A 16,627-nucleotide genomic window follows, 5' to 3' on the forward strand; every position below is an offset into this window, starting at 1 on the left:
CAGGGCAAAACTAGAGACTGGCCACGGGGGCAGTCAACACAGGGACAGCACGTGTGTTTGTTAACCTGGGTCAAGAGTCCAAGAAGAATCTGTTAAACAAGCACCTCTAGGCACCAGAACTAAGCAAAGGCGGCATAACCCCTATGTATGCTCTGATTTCAAAAACCCTGGCAGTTCCCTAACTCTTATCACTGATATGACCCTTCCCAACAGTGTTGACCATCATTATTCGTGAGTGCCGTATGTGCAAATCCACCTACTTGCTAAAATCTATTTATAACCTCCCTCCCCCTCCAAATAAGATCATCCTTGGACCTGCACAGAGTGGCAAAAACTGTGAGGTCCCAGCTGAGGTCAAACAAGACGACATTCCGCCTTCTTGATCCTGGTCTCCTACTGTGACTTTGTAGTCTAATACCACCGAGAATTCAACAAAACAGATTATAAAAAGCACGGAGCTCATGGAACTTAGGTTCTAGTGACACGATTGAAAGACTGGATTGTACAGATTTAGGTGAATACCTAAAGCACTGTGGTACTCAAACTTTCATTACTACCAACAATACTGATGGATGTAGAAATATTTTCATTCTGTAGATTCAGATTATGGCACTGAAATAGTCAAGGACATAAAAAGCCGCCAAAGCATCAGCCTGCTTGTGCTGTATCCAGTGACCATTTTTTCTAGCGCTTTCGCTTCCTACCATGTATCAGATAGCCTGAAAAGTCATCTCTGCTGTAAAACACTAGAAGCTGGATAAATTGAGCATAATTGGCCTCTTGTTATTATAATTATCCCAAGGAAATGATGCTCCCTCAAAGACACAGTAAGTCTTTTTAGGACAATGGTTCTGAACCTAGCCTGGACCTTAAAATCATCTGGGGAGCTTTTAAAAGGCTCCCTGCCCAGATAACAAGAAAACCAGTGAAACCAGAATCTTGGCATTGGGACTCAGGCATCAGCATTTTATAAAATTCCCCAGGTGATCTGGTGTCCAGCCGAGGTCCAGAACTACCACTGTAGAAGGTGACGGTGTACCCAGTGCATGGAGAGGCATTGGTCCCAGTGTTCTGTCAGCTTGTTATTCAAAATTACTAATGCTTGGGGAATCTGCAAAGTTATCCAGCTTCTTAAACCTTTTCTCCACACCCTCATTTCTTGTGCTCTCCCCTCTATACTGGGAGGTGGATGTTATCACTTTTCAGATGGCTACAAAGAACCAACCTAAGTGGGTACCTTCCTGAGGCTAAACATGCCCAATGATAGTTAAACAGTTCATTTTTTCAAAATGAGCTCCTGCCAAGGCTACATGTGAAAGCCAAAGCAGAGATATATGAATCACAAGCAAAAGATTTTATTATTTCTACCAATGAGTCTCTAAACGTCAAGGATATAACCCCCAAAATGTACATAATGGATACTGATCATACTTTTCCTCTGCCAATCTCTGTGATTCTGGTTCACCCTCCTCTTTGGAGACAGTACCTCCATTTCTAAAAAATGAACCAACCAACAAAACCGCTCAACATTTCCTGTATGTGCAGGGAAGAAACAGACCAGTAATTACTGAATTTGAGTGTCTCCTGAATCCAAAATGTGCTCTATGCATAAAAGATGTTATTAGAAAATACTGTGTGTGACCGGAGCTGGAACATGGAAATGTTCCATGCTGTGAAAACAAAGTGAACCCTCTGGCCAGCATCCTGGGGGGTTCCCATGTGATTGTCGGCCCTGGAATCCTTAAAGAACAAGGACAAAAGCTCGATGGACGTTTCCAGGGATTTGTTTATAGGAACATTATCCTGCCTTTTTGTTTGCAGAGATCTAAACACTGGTTTCAGATCTCACTTGAAGATAGTCTGGATTGGTTAAAGTGAGACATCACATGTCACAGTCAAGGCACTTATAAACTAACTCATACCAGGGTTTATGATGCTAATACCAATAAAAATTAAAATGAAGCTGTATTTAATGAGACTTTACTATATGCCAGGTACCAGGGCTTTTAATGAATCTCACTTAAGCTCCCAATAACCCCAAGTGGCAAATGTTATTATTATATTTGTTTTGAAAGTAAGAAAACTGAATCGAGGAGGTTAGAGTCACACAGTTAAGTGGCAGAGAGGACTTTGACTCAGGTGGTCTGAGTCCCAAGTCCACACTCTTGACCACTCTGCTATATTTCCTTACAAATAATCAGCCACGTTTTGGCTTCTGTGCGACCAGCACAGTCACAAGAGTTGAAGACAAGGGTCAGATCTGGGGTCAACCTTGAGTTAAACCCATGGTCACCAGGGGGTGTGCTTGTCCCTCCCATACCCTGGACTGGACCTGAGATGGGTCACAGGGTTTGGGGCTGATGCATGGAATGGATTAGGCTCCTAAAACATTGAGAAAGCTTCCTCCCAAAGGAGTGTAACGAAAAGAAGGGACAGCCATCTTCTGCATGACGTGGGCTGAGCTGGCTGCCTCTGGGGGTGGATGTCAAGTATTTGCTTATTGACCGTCTTCTGCGAGAAGCCAGGAGATGGCTCATGAGTCTGGGGCTGGAGTTGAGGGAGAAGATGGAGCAGAGCTCACCATTTATAAAGTTGCTCGCCAGGCTGTGTATCTAAGAAAGGGTTGAGAGGTGGAGAAAGAAAACCCCCTTTCTTTGCACTCCATCAAACAGGAAAAAAGAGCAGCCTGTAACGACAGGCCAAGCAGACAGAGCAGGTGAAAAGAAAGAAGCCTCAGATGGGGCAGGACTGCAGGAGGCGGCTGCTAACTTGCCCACATCACGACTGAGTCCTGAACAGGCCTGCCCCGGCCCTGACAGTTATCTTCTCATGAACCCCAGGCTCAGTGGTGCAGCAAGAGCTAAGCTGGATCACCTTCTGCCTCCTCCTCTGAGACACACCTGAGCAGAGAGGGGCCTCCGGCTCCACAGTCCTGACCTGTCAAAACTCAGGCAACATTTGATCTCTGTCCCGGCCTGGCCTCTCCAGCTGGGCTGAGCATCTCTAATAAGCGGCCTCACTGCAAGGATCCCTTGCTCCGACTCCTCTCACTCAGGGCTGCGCTGCCACCCAAGCCCTTCATTCAGGATCACAGGCTCCACGGCTTCCTGAGGGGGGGTTCTTTGGAAGCCAGGGCTGCAGCGTAATTGCTACAGCTGCTATTGAAATTCACTCTTGGATGTCTGTTCCCTGAGCAGAAAGTTCTGAAAGCTCCCACGGAGAAGAAGCGGGCTTTGCATCCTTCAGGCTTGGGCTGTTTCGACAGATTCCTAAAGCCTCATTTCTGTGTGGTCTCTTTCAAAACCTTCTGAAGGTGCCAGGAGATCTACTTCTTGATAAAAATTTTTCTCCCATGCTTGGGGTCAGGCCAGAAAATTGCTGAACAGATGTTAGATCTGAAGCTTTCTCAATTCAGCCACTTGACCGCCAGCTTGCTAATCTGCCCGGATGTAAATGAGATGTCTTTGAGCTTCTCTCACTCAGGGAAAAAGACAAGATTCCAAAAAAACTGGAGTCATCCCCTCCTCAAGAAAAACAACATGAAAGAACAGGGTGATTGGAGTCAGCTGCATTTATGCCTGTTAAGACTATTAAAGTGCTCTTTTTTTTTTTCCTTTCTCAGGAAGTCACAATGGATTATACTTAATTGAGTCCTCAAACTCCTACATGGATTTTTCTTCTTTGGCAAGTTGTCACTTGACTGACAAAAAATACACTCCAGTCCCTAAAAATGCAAATTCCCTAAAGAGAGTATATGGACCTATGTATGATGAACTACTGCTCAGATGTGGAGTAAATATTATTATCCCAGCCAGGAATATTGATGGTTCTGTGCTGGAGGAGGAGGCCTCAGTCAGCACTCGGGGCTGAAACCTCAGATGAAAGTCCACACTTGAGTGTGTTGGCAGTTTTCTTGGGGATCTTCTCCTGTACCCTCCTCAGAGTTACCAGAAAGGCCTGGCCAATGACCAAATACCACACACAAACGGTATCTCCCAAGAGGTCCTGCTTGGGAGAATCTTCATGCCAGCTGCCCCTAGCATACTGGACCTTTAAGAGCCTCTTGGTTGAGAAATCTCCCTGCTAGTCCAGTGGTTAAGAAAGAGCCTCCTGCTTGCAACTGAAGAGGCTTGCTCTTAGATTCCCAATCTGACCCTGGAAGGGCCAACTCTAGGCTGGGCACTCAGGGACCTGTACAAAGTCCCCTTGGAAACATCCATTCACAGAAGGCATACCATCTTTTGCTGAATGTAACATATTTATTACAAGTTGCACCACACTACCACAAAAAGCCAGTTGAACCATGACATCAACTCTGTTATCATACAGAATTTCTCTTTTATGTTATTGAAAAAGCTCTTTCACAGCAGTTTAGACAAGAATGTATCTCATATCCCTTTTGTTAACTCATCAAAAGGAAAAGAGAAGTAAGATAAATTCACTAAGGTCTTCCTAACACTTTTTCACACCCAGGAGTTTGACTTTTGTGAATCACTTTTAAGTTGTTAATTTTGAAATAATTTCAGGTTTACAGAAGAGCAGGACAATACATGCAGAAAGCCGATGCCACTGGTCTACATACCACACTGTGAATGGCAAGGCTGCAGAAGAATACCTAGATTTATGTCCTAGAACTGCTAGTTACTGGCTGGGTGACAGCTGACCTTCAGTTCCCTTATTTGGAAGCTGGGATAATAGCTCCTCTTACCTTCCAAGGCTGTTGTGTGGTTTCCGAGGAAACATCCACAGAAACCCTCAGTAAAGCATTACACAAACACCAGTTATCATTATCACACCCTACAAAGCACTCTGTAGAGTTTTGGCCCAAAGGAGTTTACAGATTAGTCAATAATGGTTCTTTACATTTTTTTGATGCTGCACAGTATTACAGAATGCTTTCATGTCCATTCTATAATCTGACCTTTGTGATAATTCTGTGAAGTAGGGAGAATACACTGTGCCTTCATTTATGCAATTTACATATAATAATATATCTTAATTTATATATACTAATTTAAGTATATATAGTTAATATATATCTTTATATATATATCTTTATATATATATCTTTATATATATATCTTTATATATATATCTTTATATATATATATATATATATAATGTTATTTGAGGTTTTCGAGGGGGTTGCTTTTTCATAGTGGTAAACTCTACTCTGAACATGTCAGCTCTCCCTGCCTTGCCAACACCCTTCTGTAAGTAACTTCATAGCATCTGAATGGGGCTTTGTCAACCCTGGGTTACTAGGTCTGTTTTACCTGGTCTGAACCTTTCTTACTTTTCAAACTTTGCAACCTGGACCTGCTTTCAGACCCAGGCAATTTCATGCATGACTCCTCTCTCTGTAACCCATGGCTTGGTGGGGGCACTGAGGGGAGGGTCCTTGCTAGGCTTCAGCTATTTCTGATTAACCTCACCCAGCTTTCCTTTGCAGGATGGTTAAGTCAAACTCAACAAGTTAAATATTTAAAAAGCACTATTTAGAATAAGAAGAAATTCCTCGAGCCTTGGGAATCCATGTCCATTTATTCTGAGTTCCTTTATTTAATAAGTTATTTTTGGCTGCACTGGGTCTTTGTTGCTGCATGCGTGCTTTCTCGAGTTGCAGTGAGTGGGGGCTACTCTTTGTGGCAGTGCAAGGACTTCTCATTGCGGCGACTTCTCTTGTCGTAGAGCACAGGCTCTATCTAGGTGTGCAGGCTTCAGTAGTAGTGGCACACAGGCTTAGTTGTCCGTGGCATGCGGGATCTTGGCATCTGGACCAGGGATTGAAACTGTGTCCCCCCAGGTGGACTCCCAACCACTAGCCCACCAGGGGAGCCCAAGTTAGTGTTTTCAAAGGCATCAGATCATTTGCCATTGATCTAACTTGGGACAAAATAAAATTCCACTATTTTACACATTAATTTTAAGTCATAAATAAACACTATCCCCCTCCCTAATATCAACCTTTTTTTCTTTTTCCTGACCTCCTCACTTTCTCTCAGAGGTTTCATGGAGGTGATGGGATACTGGTGGGGTGGTGGACTTAAATCAGCCTGAAAGAACCACACAGATCAGGCTTGGCAAAGTTTCCCTTGGGTATTTCTATAGTCTTTCCCTTTCTCCTATGCCCCTCATAAAGAGTAAAGGACTCACTGGGAAAACTTTAAAATTTCCTAACATAACCAGGCTCATTCATTTACGTATTCCTAAATCTTCTTCCAAAGTCTTCTTTCATCTCAAAGCTTTCTAACAGTGCCACTCCTGGATCTAAATTACAAAAAAAGGTTACACTCATATGCTCCCTTGCGTAAAAGTTCTTTTGACAATATTTCAAGGTTCTCTTTTTTTCCCCCAAACAGTTGGCTAAAAACAAAATGTTATTTGTCTTACAGTTAAAAACACAGACGAGGTGAGATCATTTGTGGGGCAGCTTAAAGTAAAGGAAGCACCATAATCTTATCCAGTGGGGGAGGAATTTAGAATGAGGGAAGGCTGGCTGGCCTTGGATTCTAAAGGGAGTTCTGTCACTAAACTACACAAAAGAGAGCCTTATAAGGCAGTTTCTTCTAGGAGGCAAATCTATGACAAACCCAGAGGGCAAGCTCTAGAGAAAGATGGGAGAGCATATTTAAAGGCATTATATAAATGTCTTCCCAGCTCAATCACTCCATCTCATACGTCTAGACTGTAAAACGTCTTAAAAGACCTTTTATAACCTTATAACATCATCTCCCAGACACTTCCCCTCCTCTCTTAGGTTATCTCTCAGTTTCATAAAAAAGAATCTTTGAAACAGAATTCTCCTGACTCCCACAAGAGCACGTTACAGTATTCAACAGCTTTTGCTGCAAGTTCTTACTTGTGTGTAATCTAAAAGCGCCTTGTGGCTATTTAATTCTAAGCCTGTTAATTTGTCTCCTGAAGAACTGCAGAACAGTAGGTTAGGCACCTTCCATTTAATAACTAATTCCTAAACCATGAAGAAACATTAACTTGTTCTTTGGATCACTTTCCTCTAAAAGAATCTTAAAGCAACATACGGAATGGGAGAAAATATTTACAAGTGTTGCAACTAACAAGAGTTCAATTTCCAAAATAGACACACAGCTCATACAACTTAACAACAACAACAACAACGACTCAATCGAAAAATGAACAGAAGACCTAAACAGACATTTCTCCAAAGAATACATACAGATGGCCAAATAGGCACGTGATGCTCAACAAGGCTATTAGAGAAATATAAATCAAAATGACAGTGAGGTACTACCTCACACCAGTCAGAATGGCCATCATCAAAAAGTCTACAGACAATAAATGATGGAGAGTATGTGGAGAAAAGGGAACCCTCCTACACTGTTAGTGGAATATAAACTGTTAGAGACACCATGGAAAACATTATGGAAATTTCTTAAAAAATGAAAAATAGAGCTACCATATGATCTAGGAATCCCACTCTTGGGCAAACATCTAGAGAAAATCATAATTCAATAGATATGCGCACCTCAATATTCATTGCTGCACTGTTTACAATAGCTAAGACATGAGGAAACCTAAGAGTCCATTGACATATGGAAGGATAAAGGAGATATAGTTCATGCTCAGTCACTCAGTCATGTCTGACTCTTTGTGACCCCATGGACTGCAGCCCGCTGGGCTCCTCAGTTCGTGGGATTTCCCAGGCAAGAATACTAGAGTGGGTTGCCATTTCCTCCTCCAGGGGATCTTCCCAATCCAACAATTGAACCAGTTTCTCCTGTGTTGGCAGGTGGATTCTTTACCACTGAGCTACCTGCTGCTGCTGCTGCTGCTGCTAAGACGCTGCAGTTGTGTCTGACTGTGCGACCCCATAGACGGCAGCCCATCAGGATCCCCTGTCCCTGGGATTCTCCAGGCAAGAACACTGGAGTGGGTTGCCATTTCCTTCTCCAACGCATGAAAGTGAAAAGTGAAAGTGAAGTCACTCAGTCGTGTCCGACTTTTAGCGACCCCATGGACTGGAGCCTACCAGGCTCCTCCATCCATGGGATTTTCCAGGCAAGGGTACTGGAGACGGAGCTACCTAGGAAGCCTCAAAAGAAGACGTGGTACATGTATACAGTTGAATACTACTTAGCCATAAAAAGGAACAAAATAATGCCATTTGCAGCAACATGGATGCAACTAGAGATTATCATATACATTAAATGAGAAAGAGAAAAGACATATGGTATCACTTATATGTGAAATCTATAATAGGGCACAAACTTATCTATGAAACAGAAATAGACTCAGTGACATAGAGAACCAACTTGTGGTTGTTGGGGAGGGGCAGTTGTCAAGATGGAGTCCCTCTTTCAGGATGCTCCCAGTCTAGTGGGGAAGACAGACATTCAAAGAGCCCTTTTCAGGCAGTGGAAGGTGCTACACTAACTAGAAGAGCTCCTTCTTCTCCCAGGAGCTCGCTCCATTGCTGAAATCCTCACAAGGGCCCTCCGCATGGCGTGGCCCACCCCCACCTAAAGCTGCTCATCCACCCCCAGCTTCTATCCTATTCCCTTGTGTACATTCTTCACAGTACATACTATGTGAAGCTACCTGTTTACTTCTTTGTGTTTAAAGTTTTCGATAGATGCCATGAGAGGGGGATCTTGTCTATCTTATTCAAGGCTGCTTACCCTGAGGCTAGAAAGAGCACCTAAAAATTCATATATTCATTCACTCAACATATATTCAAAGCATTTACTAATGCCAGGCACTGATTTAGGCCCTCGAGGAGAGAACAGGGAGTGAAAATCCCCTTCCCTCATAGAGCTTGTTTCAAGTTGAAAAATGACAACAATGGATATTCATTGAGTGCTTTCTATGGATCATCTTATTGAATCTTCACAACAGTTCTATGAAATAGGTATGATTATAATTCTTATATTACAGGTGAGGAACCAAGGCCCAAAGAGGTCAAGGATCATGCTCAAAGCTAAGTAAGCGGCAGAGTTAAGATTTACACCAAGGAGTCTGGTTCTGGAGCTCAGCATCTTAACTATTCTGCTAGAATGCCCTGTGCTCACATACACGCAGTACATGTGCAATAAATACTAGCTAGAAAGCAGAGGAGCTGAATAGGTATTTTCCCCAAGAAGACATACAGAGGGCCAATAGGCACATGAAAAGATGTTCAGCATCACTAATTGTTAGGGAAATGCACATCATAACCTCAATGAAATATCACCTCTTGCCTGTCAGAATGGCTATTATCAAAAAGACAAGAAATAACAAGTGTTGGTGAGGATGTGCAGAAAAGGGAACCTTTGTACACTGTTGGTGGGAATGTAAATTGGAAGCTATGGAAAACCATATGGATATTCCTCAAAAAATTAATAATAGAACTACCATATGATACAGTTATTCCACCTCTGGCTACTTACCCCAAGAATACAAAAACACTAATTTGAAAAGATAGATGAGATGGTTAGATAGCATCACCAACTCAATGGACATGAATCTGAGCAAATTCTGGGGGATAGCAGAGAACAGAGGAGCCTGGAATACTGCAGTCCATGGAATTGCAGAGTCAGATACAACTGAACAACAAAGTCTGAAAAGATATACACACCTTAAGTTTATCATAGAATTATTTACAATGGTACAATAGCCAAGATAGGGAAACAGTGTTAAGTGCCCAGAGACACATGAATGGATAAAGATGTGGTACGTACACACACACACACACACACACACACACACACATATGTACAATGGAATATTACTCAGCCATAAAAAGATTAAATCTTATCATTGGTGACAACATGGAATGGATCTTGAGGGTACAGTGCTAAGTGAAATAAGTCAGAAGGAAAAAGACAAATACTGTATGATTTCACTTCTATGTGTAATTAAAAAAAAAAAACCCAAGACCCAAAATAAATGAACAAACCAAGCCAAACAAAAACAAACATGTAGCTATAGAGAACAGAGCAGTGAGGAACAGAGTGGGTGGGGTGGGGTAGACAGCAAAATGAGTAAAGGGACTCAACTGTATGGAGACAGATGGAAACAAAAATTTTGGTGGTGAGCACCCTGTTGGGTATATAGAAGTAGAAATATAATGCTGTCTACTTGAAATGTATCTAATGTTATAAACCAATGTTGCTGCTGCTGCTGCGTCGCTTCAGTCGTGTCCGACTCTGTGCGACCCCGTAGACGGCAGCCCACCAGGCTCCCCCGTCCCTGGGATTCTCCAGGCAAGAACACTGGAGTGGGTTGCCATTTCCTTCTCCAACGCATGAAAGTGAAAAGGGAAAGCGAAGTTGCTCAGTCGTGCCCTACTCTTCGTGACCCCATGGACTGCAGCCTACCAGGCTCCTCCATCCATGGGATTTTCCAGGCAAGAGTACTGGAGTGGGGTTACCCCCCTAAAAAATAAAGTAACACTCTCCACCCCCCAAGGAGTGTATAAACAGACTCAGAACATTAAAAAAAAAAAAAAAGATGCCTGGAAGCCTACAGAGAGCTGAAGAAGGATAAGAACATAATTATGAGGGGTGGGGAGGGGAAGGAAGAGATAAGGGTTTTCATAAAGACAGTGATACCAGCTGATCCTTGAAAGCTAAGAGTTTCAAGAGTGGAAAGATAAGTGAAGGTGTCACTGCAAACAACAGCTAAGAGCAAACGATTACTGTGGCTGGACCATAAAGGTGGTTGGACAGAAAAGGCCAAAATCAAAATAAGAGAGTCATTGTGAAGTGCTAGGTAGTTTTAACTTGGTCCTAGAGGTACTAGCTGAGCTATTCAAAATCCTTCAGGATGATGCTTTTAAGTGCTGTACTCAATATGTCAGCAAATTTAGAAAACTCAGCAATGGCCACAGGAGTATAAAGGTCAGTTTTCATTCCAATCCCAAAGACGGGCAATGCCAAAGAATGTTCAAGTGAAAGTGTTAGTCACTCAGTATAGTCTGACTCTGCGACCACACGGACTATAGTCTGCCACGGCTCCTCTGTCCATGGAATTCTCTAGGCAAGAATATTGGAGTGGGAAGCCATTCCCTTCTCCAGTGGATCTTCTTGACCCAGGGATTGAACAGTAGTCTCCTGCATTGCAGGCAGATTCTTTACTGTCTGAGCCATTTGCTTATTTCACATGCTAGCAATGTTGTGCTCAAAATCCTTCAAGCTAGGCTTCAATAGTACGTGAACTGAGAAATTCCAGATGTACAAGCTGGGTTTAGAAAAAGCAGAGGAACCAGAGATCAAATTGCCAACACTTGTTGGATCATGGAGAAAGCAAGAGAAGAACATCTACTTCTGTTTCATTAACTATGCTAAAGCCTTTGACTGTGTGGATCTCAACAAACTGGAAAATTCTTGGAGATGGGTGTACCAGACCACCTTACCTGTCTCCTGAGAAAACTGTATACAGGTCAAAAAGTAACAGAGTTAGAACTGGGCATGGAAAAACGGAACAACTTCAAATTGGGAAAGGAGTATGACAAGGCTGTATATTGTCACCCTGCTTATTTAACTTATACGTAAAGTATTATTTATTTATTTGTAGTTGCTCAGTTATGTCTGACTCTTTGCGATCCCGTGATCTGTAGCCCACCAGGTTTCTCCATCCATGGAATTCTCAGCCAAAAACACTGGAGTGGGTTGCCATTCCCTTCTCCAGGGGATCTTCCCAACCCAAGAATAAAACCTGGTTCTCCTGCATTACAGGCAGATTCTTTACCGTCTGCGCCACCAGGGAAGCCTATATGCAAAATACATCATCGGAAGTGCTGGGCTGGATGAATCACAAACTGCAATCTAGATTGCTGGGAGAAATATCAACAGCCTCAGTTATGTAGATGATACTACCCTAATGGCATAAAGTGAAGAGGAACCAAACGGCCTTTTGATGAGGTTGAAAGATGAGAGTAAAAAGGTGCCTTGAAACTCAACATTCATAAAATTCATGGCATAAGATCATGGCATTTAATCCTATCACTTCATGGCAAATAGATGGGGAAAAAGTGGAAGCAGTGACAGATTTTATTTTCTAGGGCTCCAAAATCACTGCAGAAGGTGACTGCCGGCCATGAAACTAAAAGACACTTACTCCTTAGAAGGAAAGCTATGACAAACATAGAGAGTGCATATAAAAGCAGAGACATCACTTTGTCAACGAAGGTCTGTATAGTCAAAACTATGGTTTTTCCAGTAGTCATGTACAGATGTGAGAGTTGGACCATAAAGAAGGCTGTGTGCCAAAGAATTGATGCTTTCAAATTGTAGTGCTGGAGAAGACTCCTGAGAGTCTCTTAGACAGCAAAGAGATCAAATCAATCAATCCTAAAGGAAATCAATCCTGAATATTCACTGGAAGGACTGATGGTGAAGCTGAAGCTCTAGTACTTTGGTCATCTGATTTGAAGAGCTGACTCATGGGAAAAAGACCCTGATGCTGGAAAAGATTGAAGGCAAAAGGAGAAGGAGGCAGCAGAGAATGAGATGGTTGGATGGCATCACTGACTTAAGGGACATGAATCTGAGCAAACTCCAGGAGATGGTGAAGGACAGTGGAGTCTAGTGTGCCAAAGTCCATGGGGTCACAAAGAGTTGGAAACATGACTCAACGACGGAATAATAGCAAACAACAAAGGTACTAGCAAGAAAGTCTTTTAAGAATGAATTCTCATTCTACAAGTAAAAAATTAATTCTGAGGGAGAAGAGGGAATGAGACACAAGGACCAAGAGATTGCCAAGTAACTCAGATATAAAGGATTATGCACAAAAGGAGTAACCAAGACCCGGAATAAAGAGGCATGGTGTTCTTCCCTGTGAGATTTTATTACACATCTTGGCATCTCTATTAACTTTTAAAAATAATTTTATTTTTATTTATTTGTTTGGCTGTGACAAGTCTTGGTTGTGGCATGTGGACTTTTATTTGCAGCAACCAGTCCATCCTAAAGGAGATCAGTCCTGGGTGTGCATTCGTAGGACTGATGTTGAAGCTGAAACTCCAATACTTTGGCCACCTGATGCAAAGAGCTGACTCATTTGATAAGACCCTGATGCTCGGAAAGATTGAGGGCAGGAAGAGAAGGGGATGACAGAGGATGAGATGGTTGGATGGCATCACCGACTCAATGGATATGGGTTTGGGTAGACTCCGGGAGTTGGTGATGTTCAGCGAGGCCTGGTGTGCTACAGTTCATGGGGTCACAAAGAGTCAGACACGACTGAGCGACTGAACTGAACTGAACTGGGATCTAGTTCCCTGACCAGGGATCGAACCCAGACCCTCTGCATTGGGAGCACAGAGTCTTAGCCACTGGACCACTAGGAAAGTCCCTCTATTAACTTTTAATTATACTGAATTTTCAAATCTTTTCTAGTTACTCATGACTTCAGGGACCTCAATAAGATCTAATGGCACTAAATTCATGATGACAGTCTTAGGTGAGATTACTAGGTCACTACCTTTTAGATCAGGGTTCTCCAGGGCTCCAGGGAAAGTGCTCTGGATGACAGGTTTGTAACTCATGGACACTTTGTTAATCAGCAAGACCAGACTTCTTTTGTGCATCTTCAACTGTACAGCATCTAGCAAGAGTGCTGACACCTGCCACACGGTCTCAGTAAATGCAGGTTAAGTGAGACAAACAGTGATGCCCTCTCCATCTCAATACTTGAGGATGCATAACTGGAGTTTCTTCTGAGGGTAGAAGAAGAACCCTTTCTAGACTGGAAGAACCTAGAAATGCATTTCTATTCTTTGCAAAGTCTCAGTACTAAATGGCACAGAGGTTAAAGGCACTTTGATGGGTTTGCCTCTGTGATGTGTCAAAACACATTCAGGAATCAGGAGAAATAAATTAGATCTGGCTTTAGTCTCATTTATCTTTGCTGTGGAAACGTACTCTGGTGGACCTCACATTCTTTTCTGCTCTCCCTGGCTTTTTTCTATAAAATGGTCTCAGGCACCAGACTCCTTAACTCTAAATTTAGATTGGGTGGGGGGGGGGGGACTAATTTATGACAAAGTTTCCAGTTTCAGAAGCTATTTCTCTTTAACATTTTCCCAAACATAAAGGAAAACTAGGTCTGTATCCTCATGACGTTTGCAGTCTGGAGAGATGCTGAGGATCTTGGTTTACATGACAATGAGCTTACATGCCTACTTCTCCATGACTATCAGTCTCAATATTTTATAACTGCACTGTGTGAGTGTTTAGAGATGTAAATAGCAACGAGAGAAGATGAATAAAACTAGCTACAGGCTAGAAGTGACCATAATGCTTAAATAATCTCCAAGCTAACCTTCTGCTCTGATAAGGCAAATTCCATTGATTTGGAGACTGTGGGGAAAAATTCCCCTTGGAATGTGTAAGAAAAATGTCAATATTTGGAATGAATCCTTCAACTATGCACATTTCTTTTTTCATGGTATGACTGATAAGTTAGATCCAAAGGAACAAATGACTGTTTCTGTTGGAAGAGCATGTGGATTACTTTGCATTGCGGTTTTTCTAAGTTTAAGGTGATGATAATATAAATAGTTAATGGTAAGTTGGTTACACTATTTAAAGCTTTCAATCAGTGACAGATGACCTATTTGCCATTTGGACTTCTGGGAAAAACTCTAACAAAAGAATTGGTTGGGGAGCTTGGAGAAAGCCTGAGCTGTGTTAAAGGAGCAACTGCTTCTGTCATTTCAGGAGAACTGCCTCCTCTCTCCCTTTCTCTGCCTTGGCTGGGACCAGGAATGGGGCTGCCAAAGTTGGATTTCTAACTTTCCCCTGAAACTGCTTTCTATGGAAAATGTTATTTCAGACTTGAGAATTAAAAAGCCCCCTCGTTTTATTTTGCAAGTCCAGACTCTCTTTATTTTCCCCTTTCATTTATGGCAAGCTTGGACTTGTCTGGAATAAAATAAACGACCAAACATAACCTCAAAGGCATTTCTGCTGAAAAGTGCATCCTGGGGACAAATTATTCAAAAAAAAAAAAAAAAAAAAAGAAGAAGAAGAAGAAGAAGAAGAAGAATAAAGAAAGAAAAGAAGGAAGAAGAAAGAAAAACAAAATGGTCATAAGTTCACAATATATATGACATCTTTAAAGAGGTATTTTTTTTCTCCCCGCAAATAACTAGCTAGTTTAAATTACTGTTTGAGAATCTGTAAAGTCCAGTAAGTGAATTATTTATTTCCCTTAACATTAAGAAACCATGAAATCTAATTTTTAAAATTCTTACAATCTAGTCCATCAAACACGAGACAACTTCTCTCTGAAAGTCCTTATTCTGTATTTGACTGTCAAACTCCTTTTCCCTATCTCTTGCCTTCATCTCTATCTAGACACTCAAGCCAAGAAAGAAAGAGGCGAAAATGTATTTCTGGGTTCCCCAAAGAGTGGGGGCAGCTTTCGTGAATCGATTTGCCAGTTGTTAGTATGAGCTGGGTGGGCTCTGGGGACGGGAGAGTCTATGGTATCGGGAAATCTTTTCTATAATTTGTTCTCTCCACGAGTCCTCACTTTCTTGGCACACTCACCGAACTCTCAAAATAAAATCACCAAAAAAAAAAAAAAAAAAGAGAGAGAGAGAGAGAGAGACGAGGAGGCGTCGCCCATCCCTCCCTCCCGGCATCCCACGACCTCCAACTCCCCCACTCTTGTCTCCTGGGATGCCCACTGGAGGAGCCGCGGGAACCAGCCTGGCGCGCAGGCCGCAGACATCCTGCCGGCTCTGCGCCGGGAGGGGGCGCCCGGCTCTCTCAGCGGGGCGGGGCGGGATCCAAGGGGAAAGCGCCGGTGCCCACCTTGCTCGCAGGTGCCCTTGCTGACCTGGGTGATGGCCTTCTCCCCGCGGCTCTCGGCCCTGAGGCTGGCGGCGCGCAGCTGGCAGCCGCTGGAGTAGGTGACGCCGTCGCTGCCGCACACGGGGTAGCGGCTCTTGCACACACACACGCCGCTCACAACCGGGCCGCCTGCTGCTGCCCCGGCTTTACCCTTCCGCCTCTTGCGGCTCTTCACGCACTCCATGCCCGGCGCGCAGTGCCCCCTGCCGGCGCCGCCGCCCCCGCATGGCTCGCCCTCGCCGCGGGCGCACACCGGGCAGCAGCCGCACGCGTCGCGGGTCTCGCCCAGCTGGCAGCCCCGCGGGGGCAGGGGCGGGCAGGCGGCCGGCTCGCAGGGGCCGCAGGCGTCCGAAGAGGAGGAAGAGGAGAGGGGCAGGAGCAGGAGCAGCAGCCCGGCGGCGCCGAGGAGCAGGGCGGGCAGCGGCGGCCGCTCCATGGCGGGGCGCGGTGGCGGCGGCGGGAGCGCGAGTGAGCCGGGCCCCGCGGGCCAGCGTTTTAAACCCGGCCGCGGGAACCACACCCCGGGGCGGCGAGAGCGGGGCCGCCTGGCCCGCGCCGCCCCGCCCGGAACCGCGGGGCTCGAGCGCGCCCCTGCTGGCGGGGCCGGGCGGGGCGGCGCGGGCCCGGGGATGCTCGGCCTCACGCCCCTTGGCTTTGAGTTTTAGCTCCGAGCGCACCCCGCCGGGTCCTGCTCGGCCCCCTGCTCCCCAGGGCTGCGTGCACCCCATCCTTGGGGAATCGCCCTCAGTGAAAACAGCTCCCTCACACCCTTGTTCCTCGGCTCTCGTAGTCCGAGTATTTAT

General features: G+C 44.2%; 1 protein-coding gene across 1 annotated transcript in view; it reads right to left on the bottom strand.

The window, feature by feature from the left end:
- IGFBP7 (insulin like growth factor binding protein 7) overlaps nucleotides 1-16,423 on the bottom strand; it is an 80,218-nt gene extending 63,795 nt beyond the window's left edge. The window contains exon 1 of the mRNA XM_069594204.1: nucleotides 15,786-16,423. Within this exon, the coding sequence (XP_069450305.1) occupies nucleotides 15,786-16,260 (475 nt within the window). The 5' untranslated portion in view covers nucleotides 16,261-16,423. The remainder of the gene's footprint in view (nucleotides 1-15,785) is intronic.
- Nucleotides 16,424-16,627: the final 204 nt, after the last annotated feature.

The sequence above is a fragment of the Ovis canadensis genome, chromosome 6 (genome assembly GCF_042477335.2).
Source record: "Ovis canadensis isolate MfBH-ARS-UI-01 breed Bighorn chromosome 6, ARS-UI_OviCan_v2, whole genome shotgun sequence".
Classification (NCBI taxonomy): domain Eukaryota; kingdom Metazoa; phylum Chordata; class Mammalia; order Artiodactyla; family Bovidae; genus Ovis; species Ovis canadensis.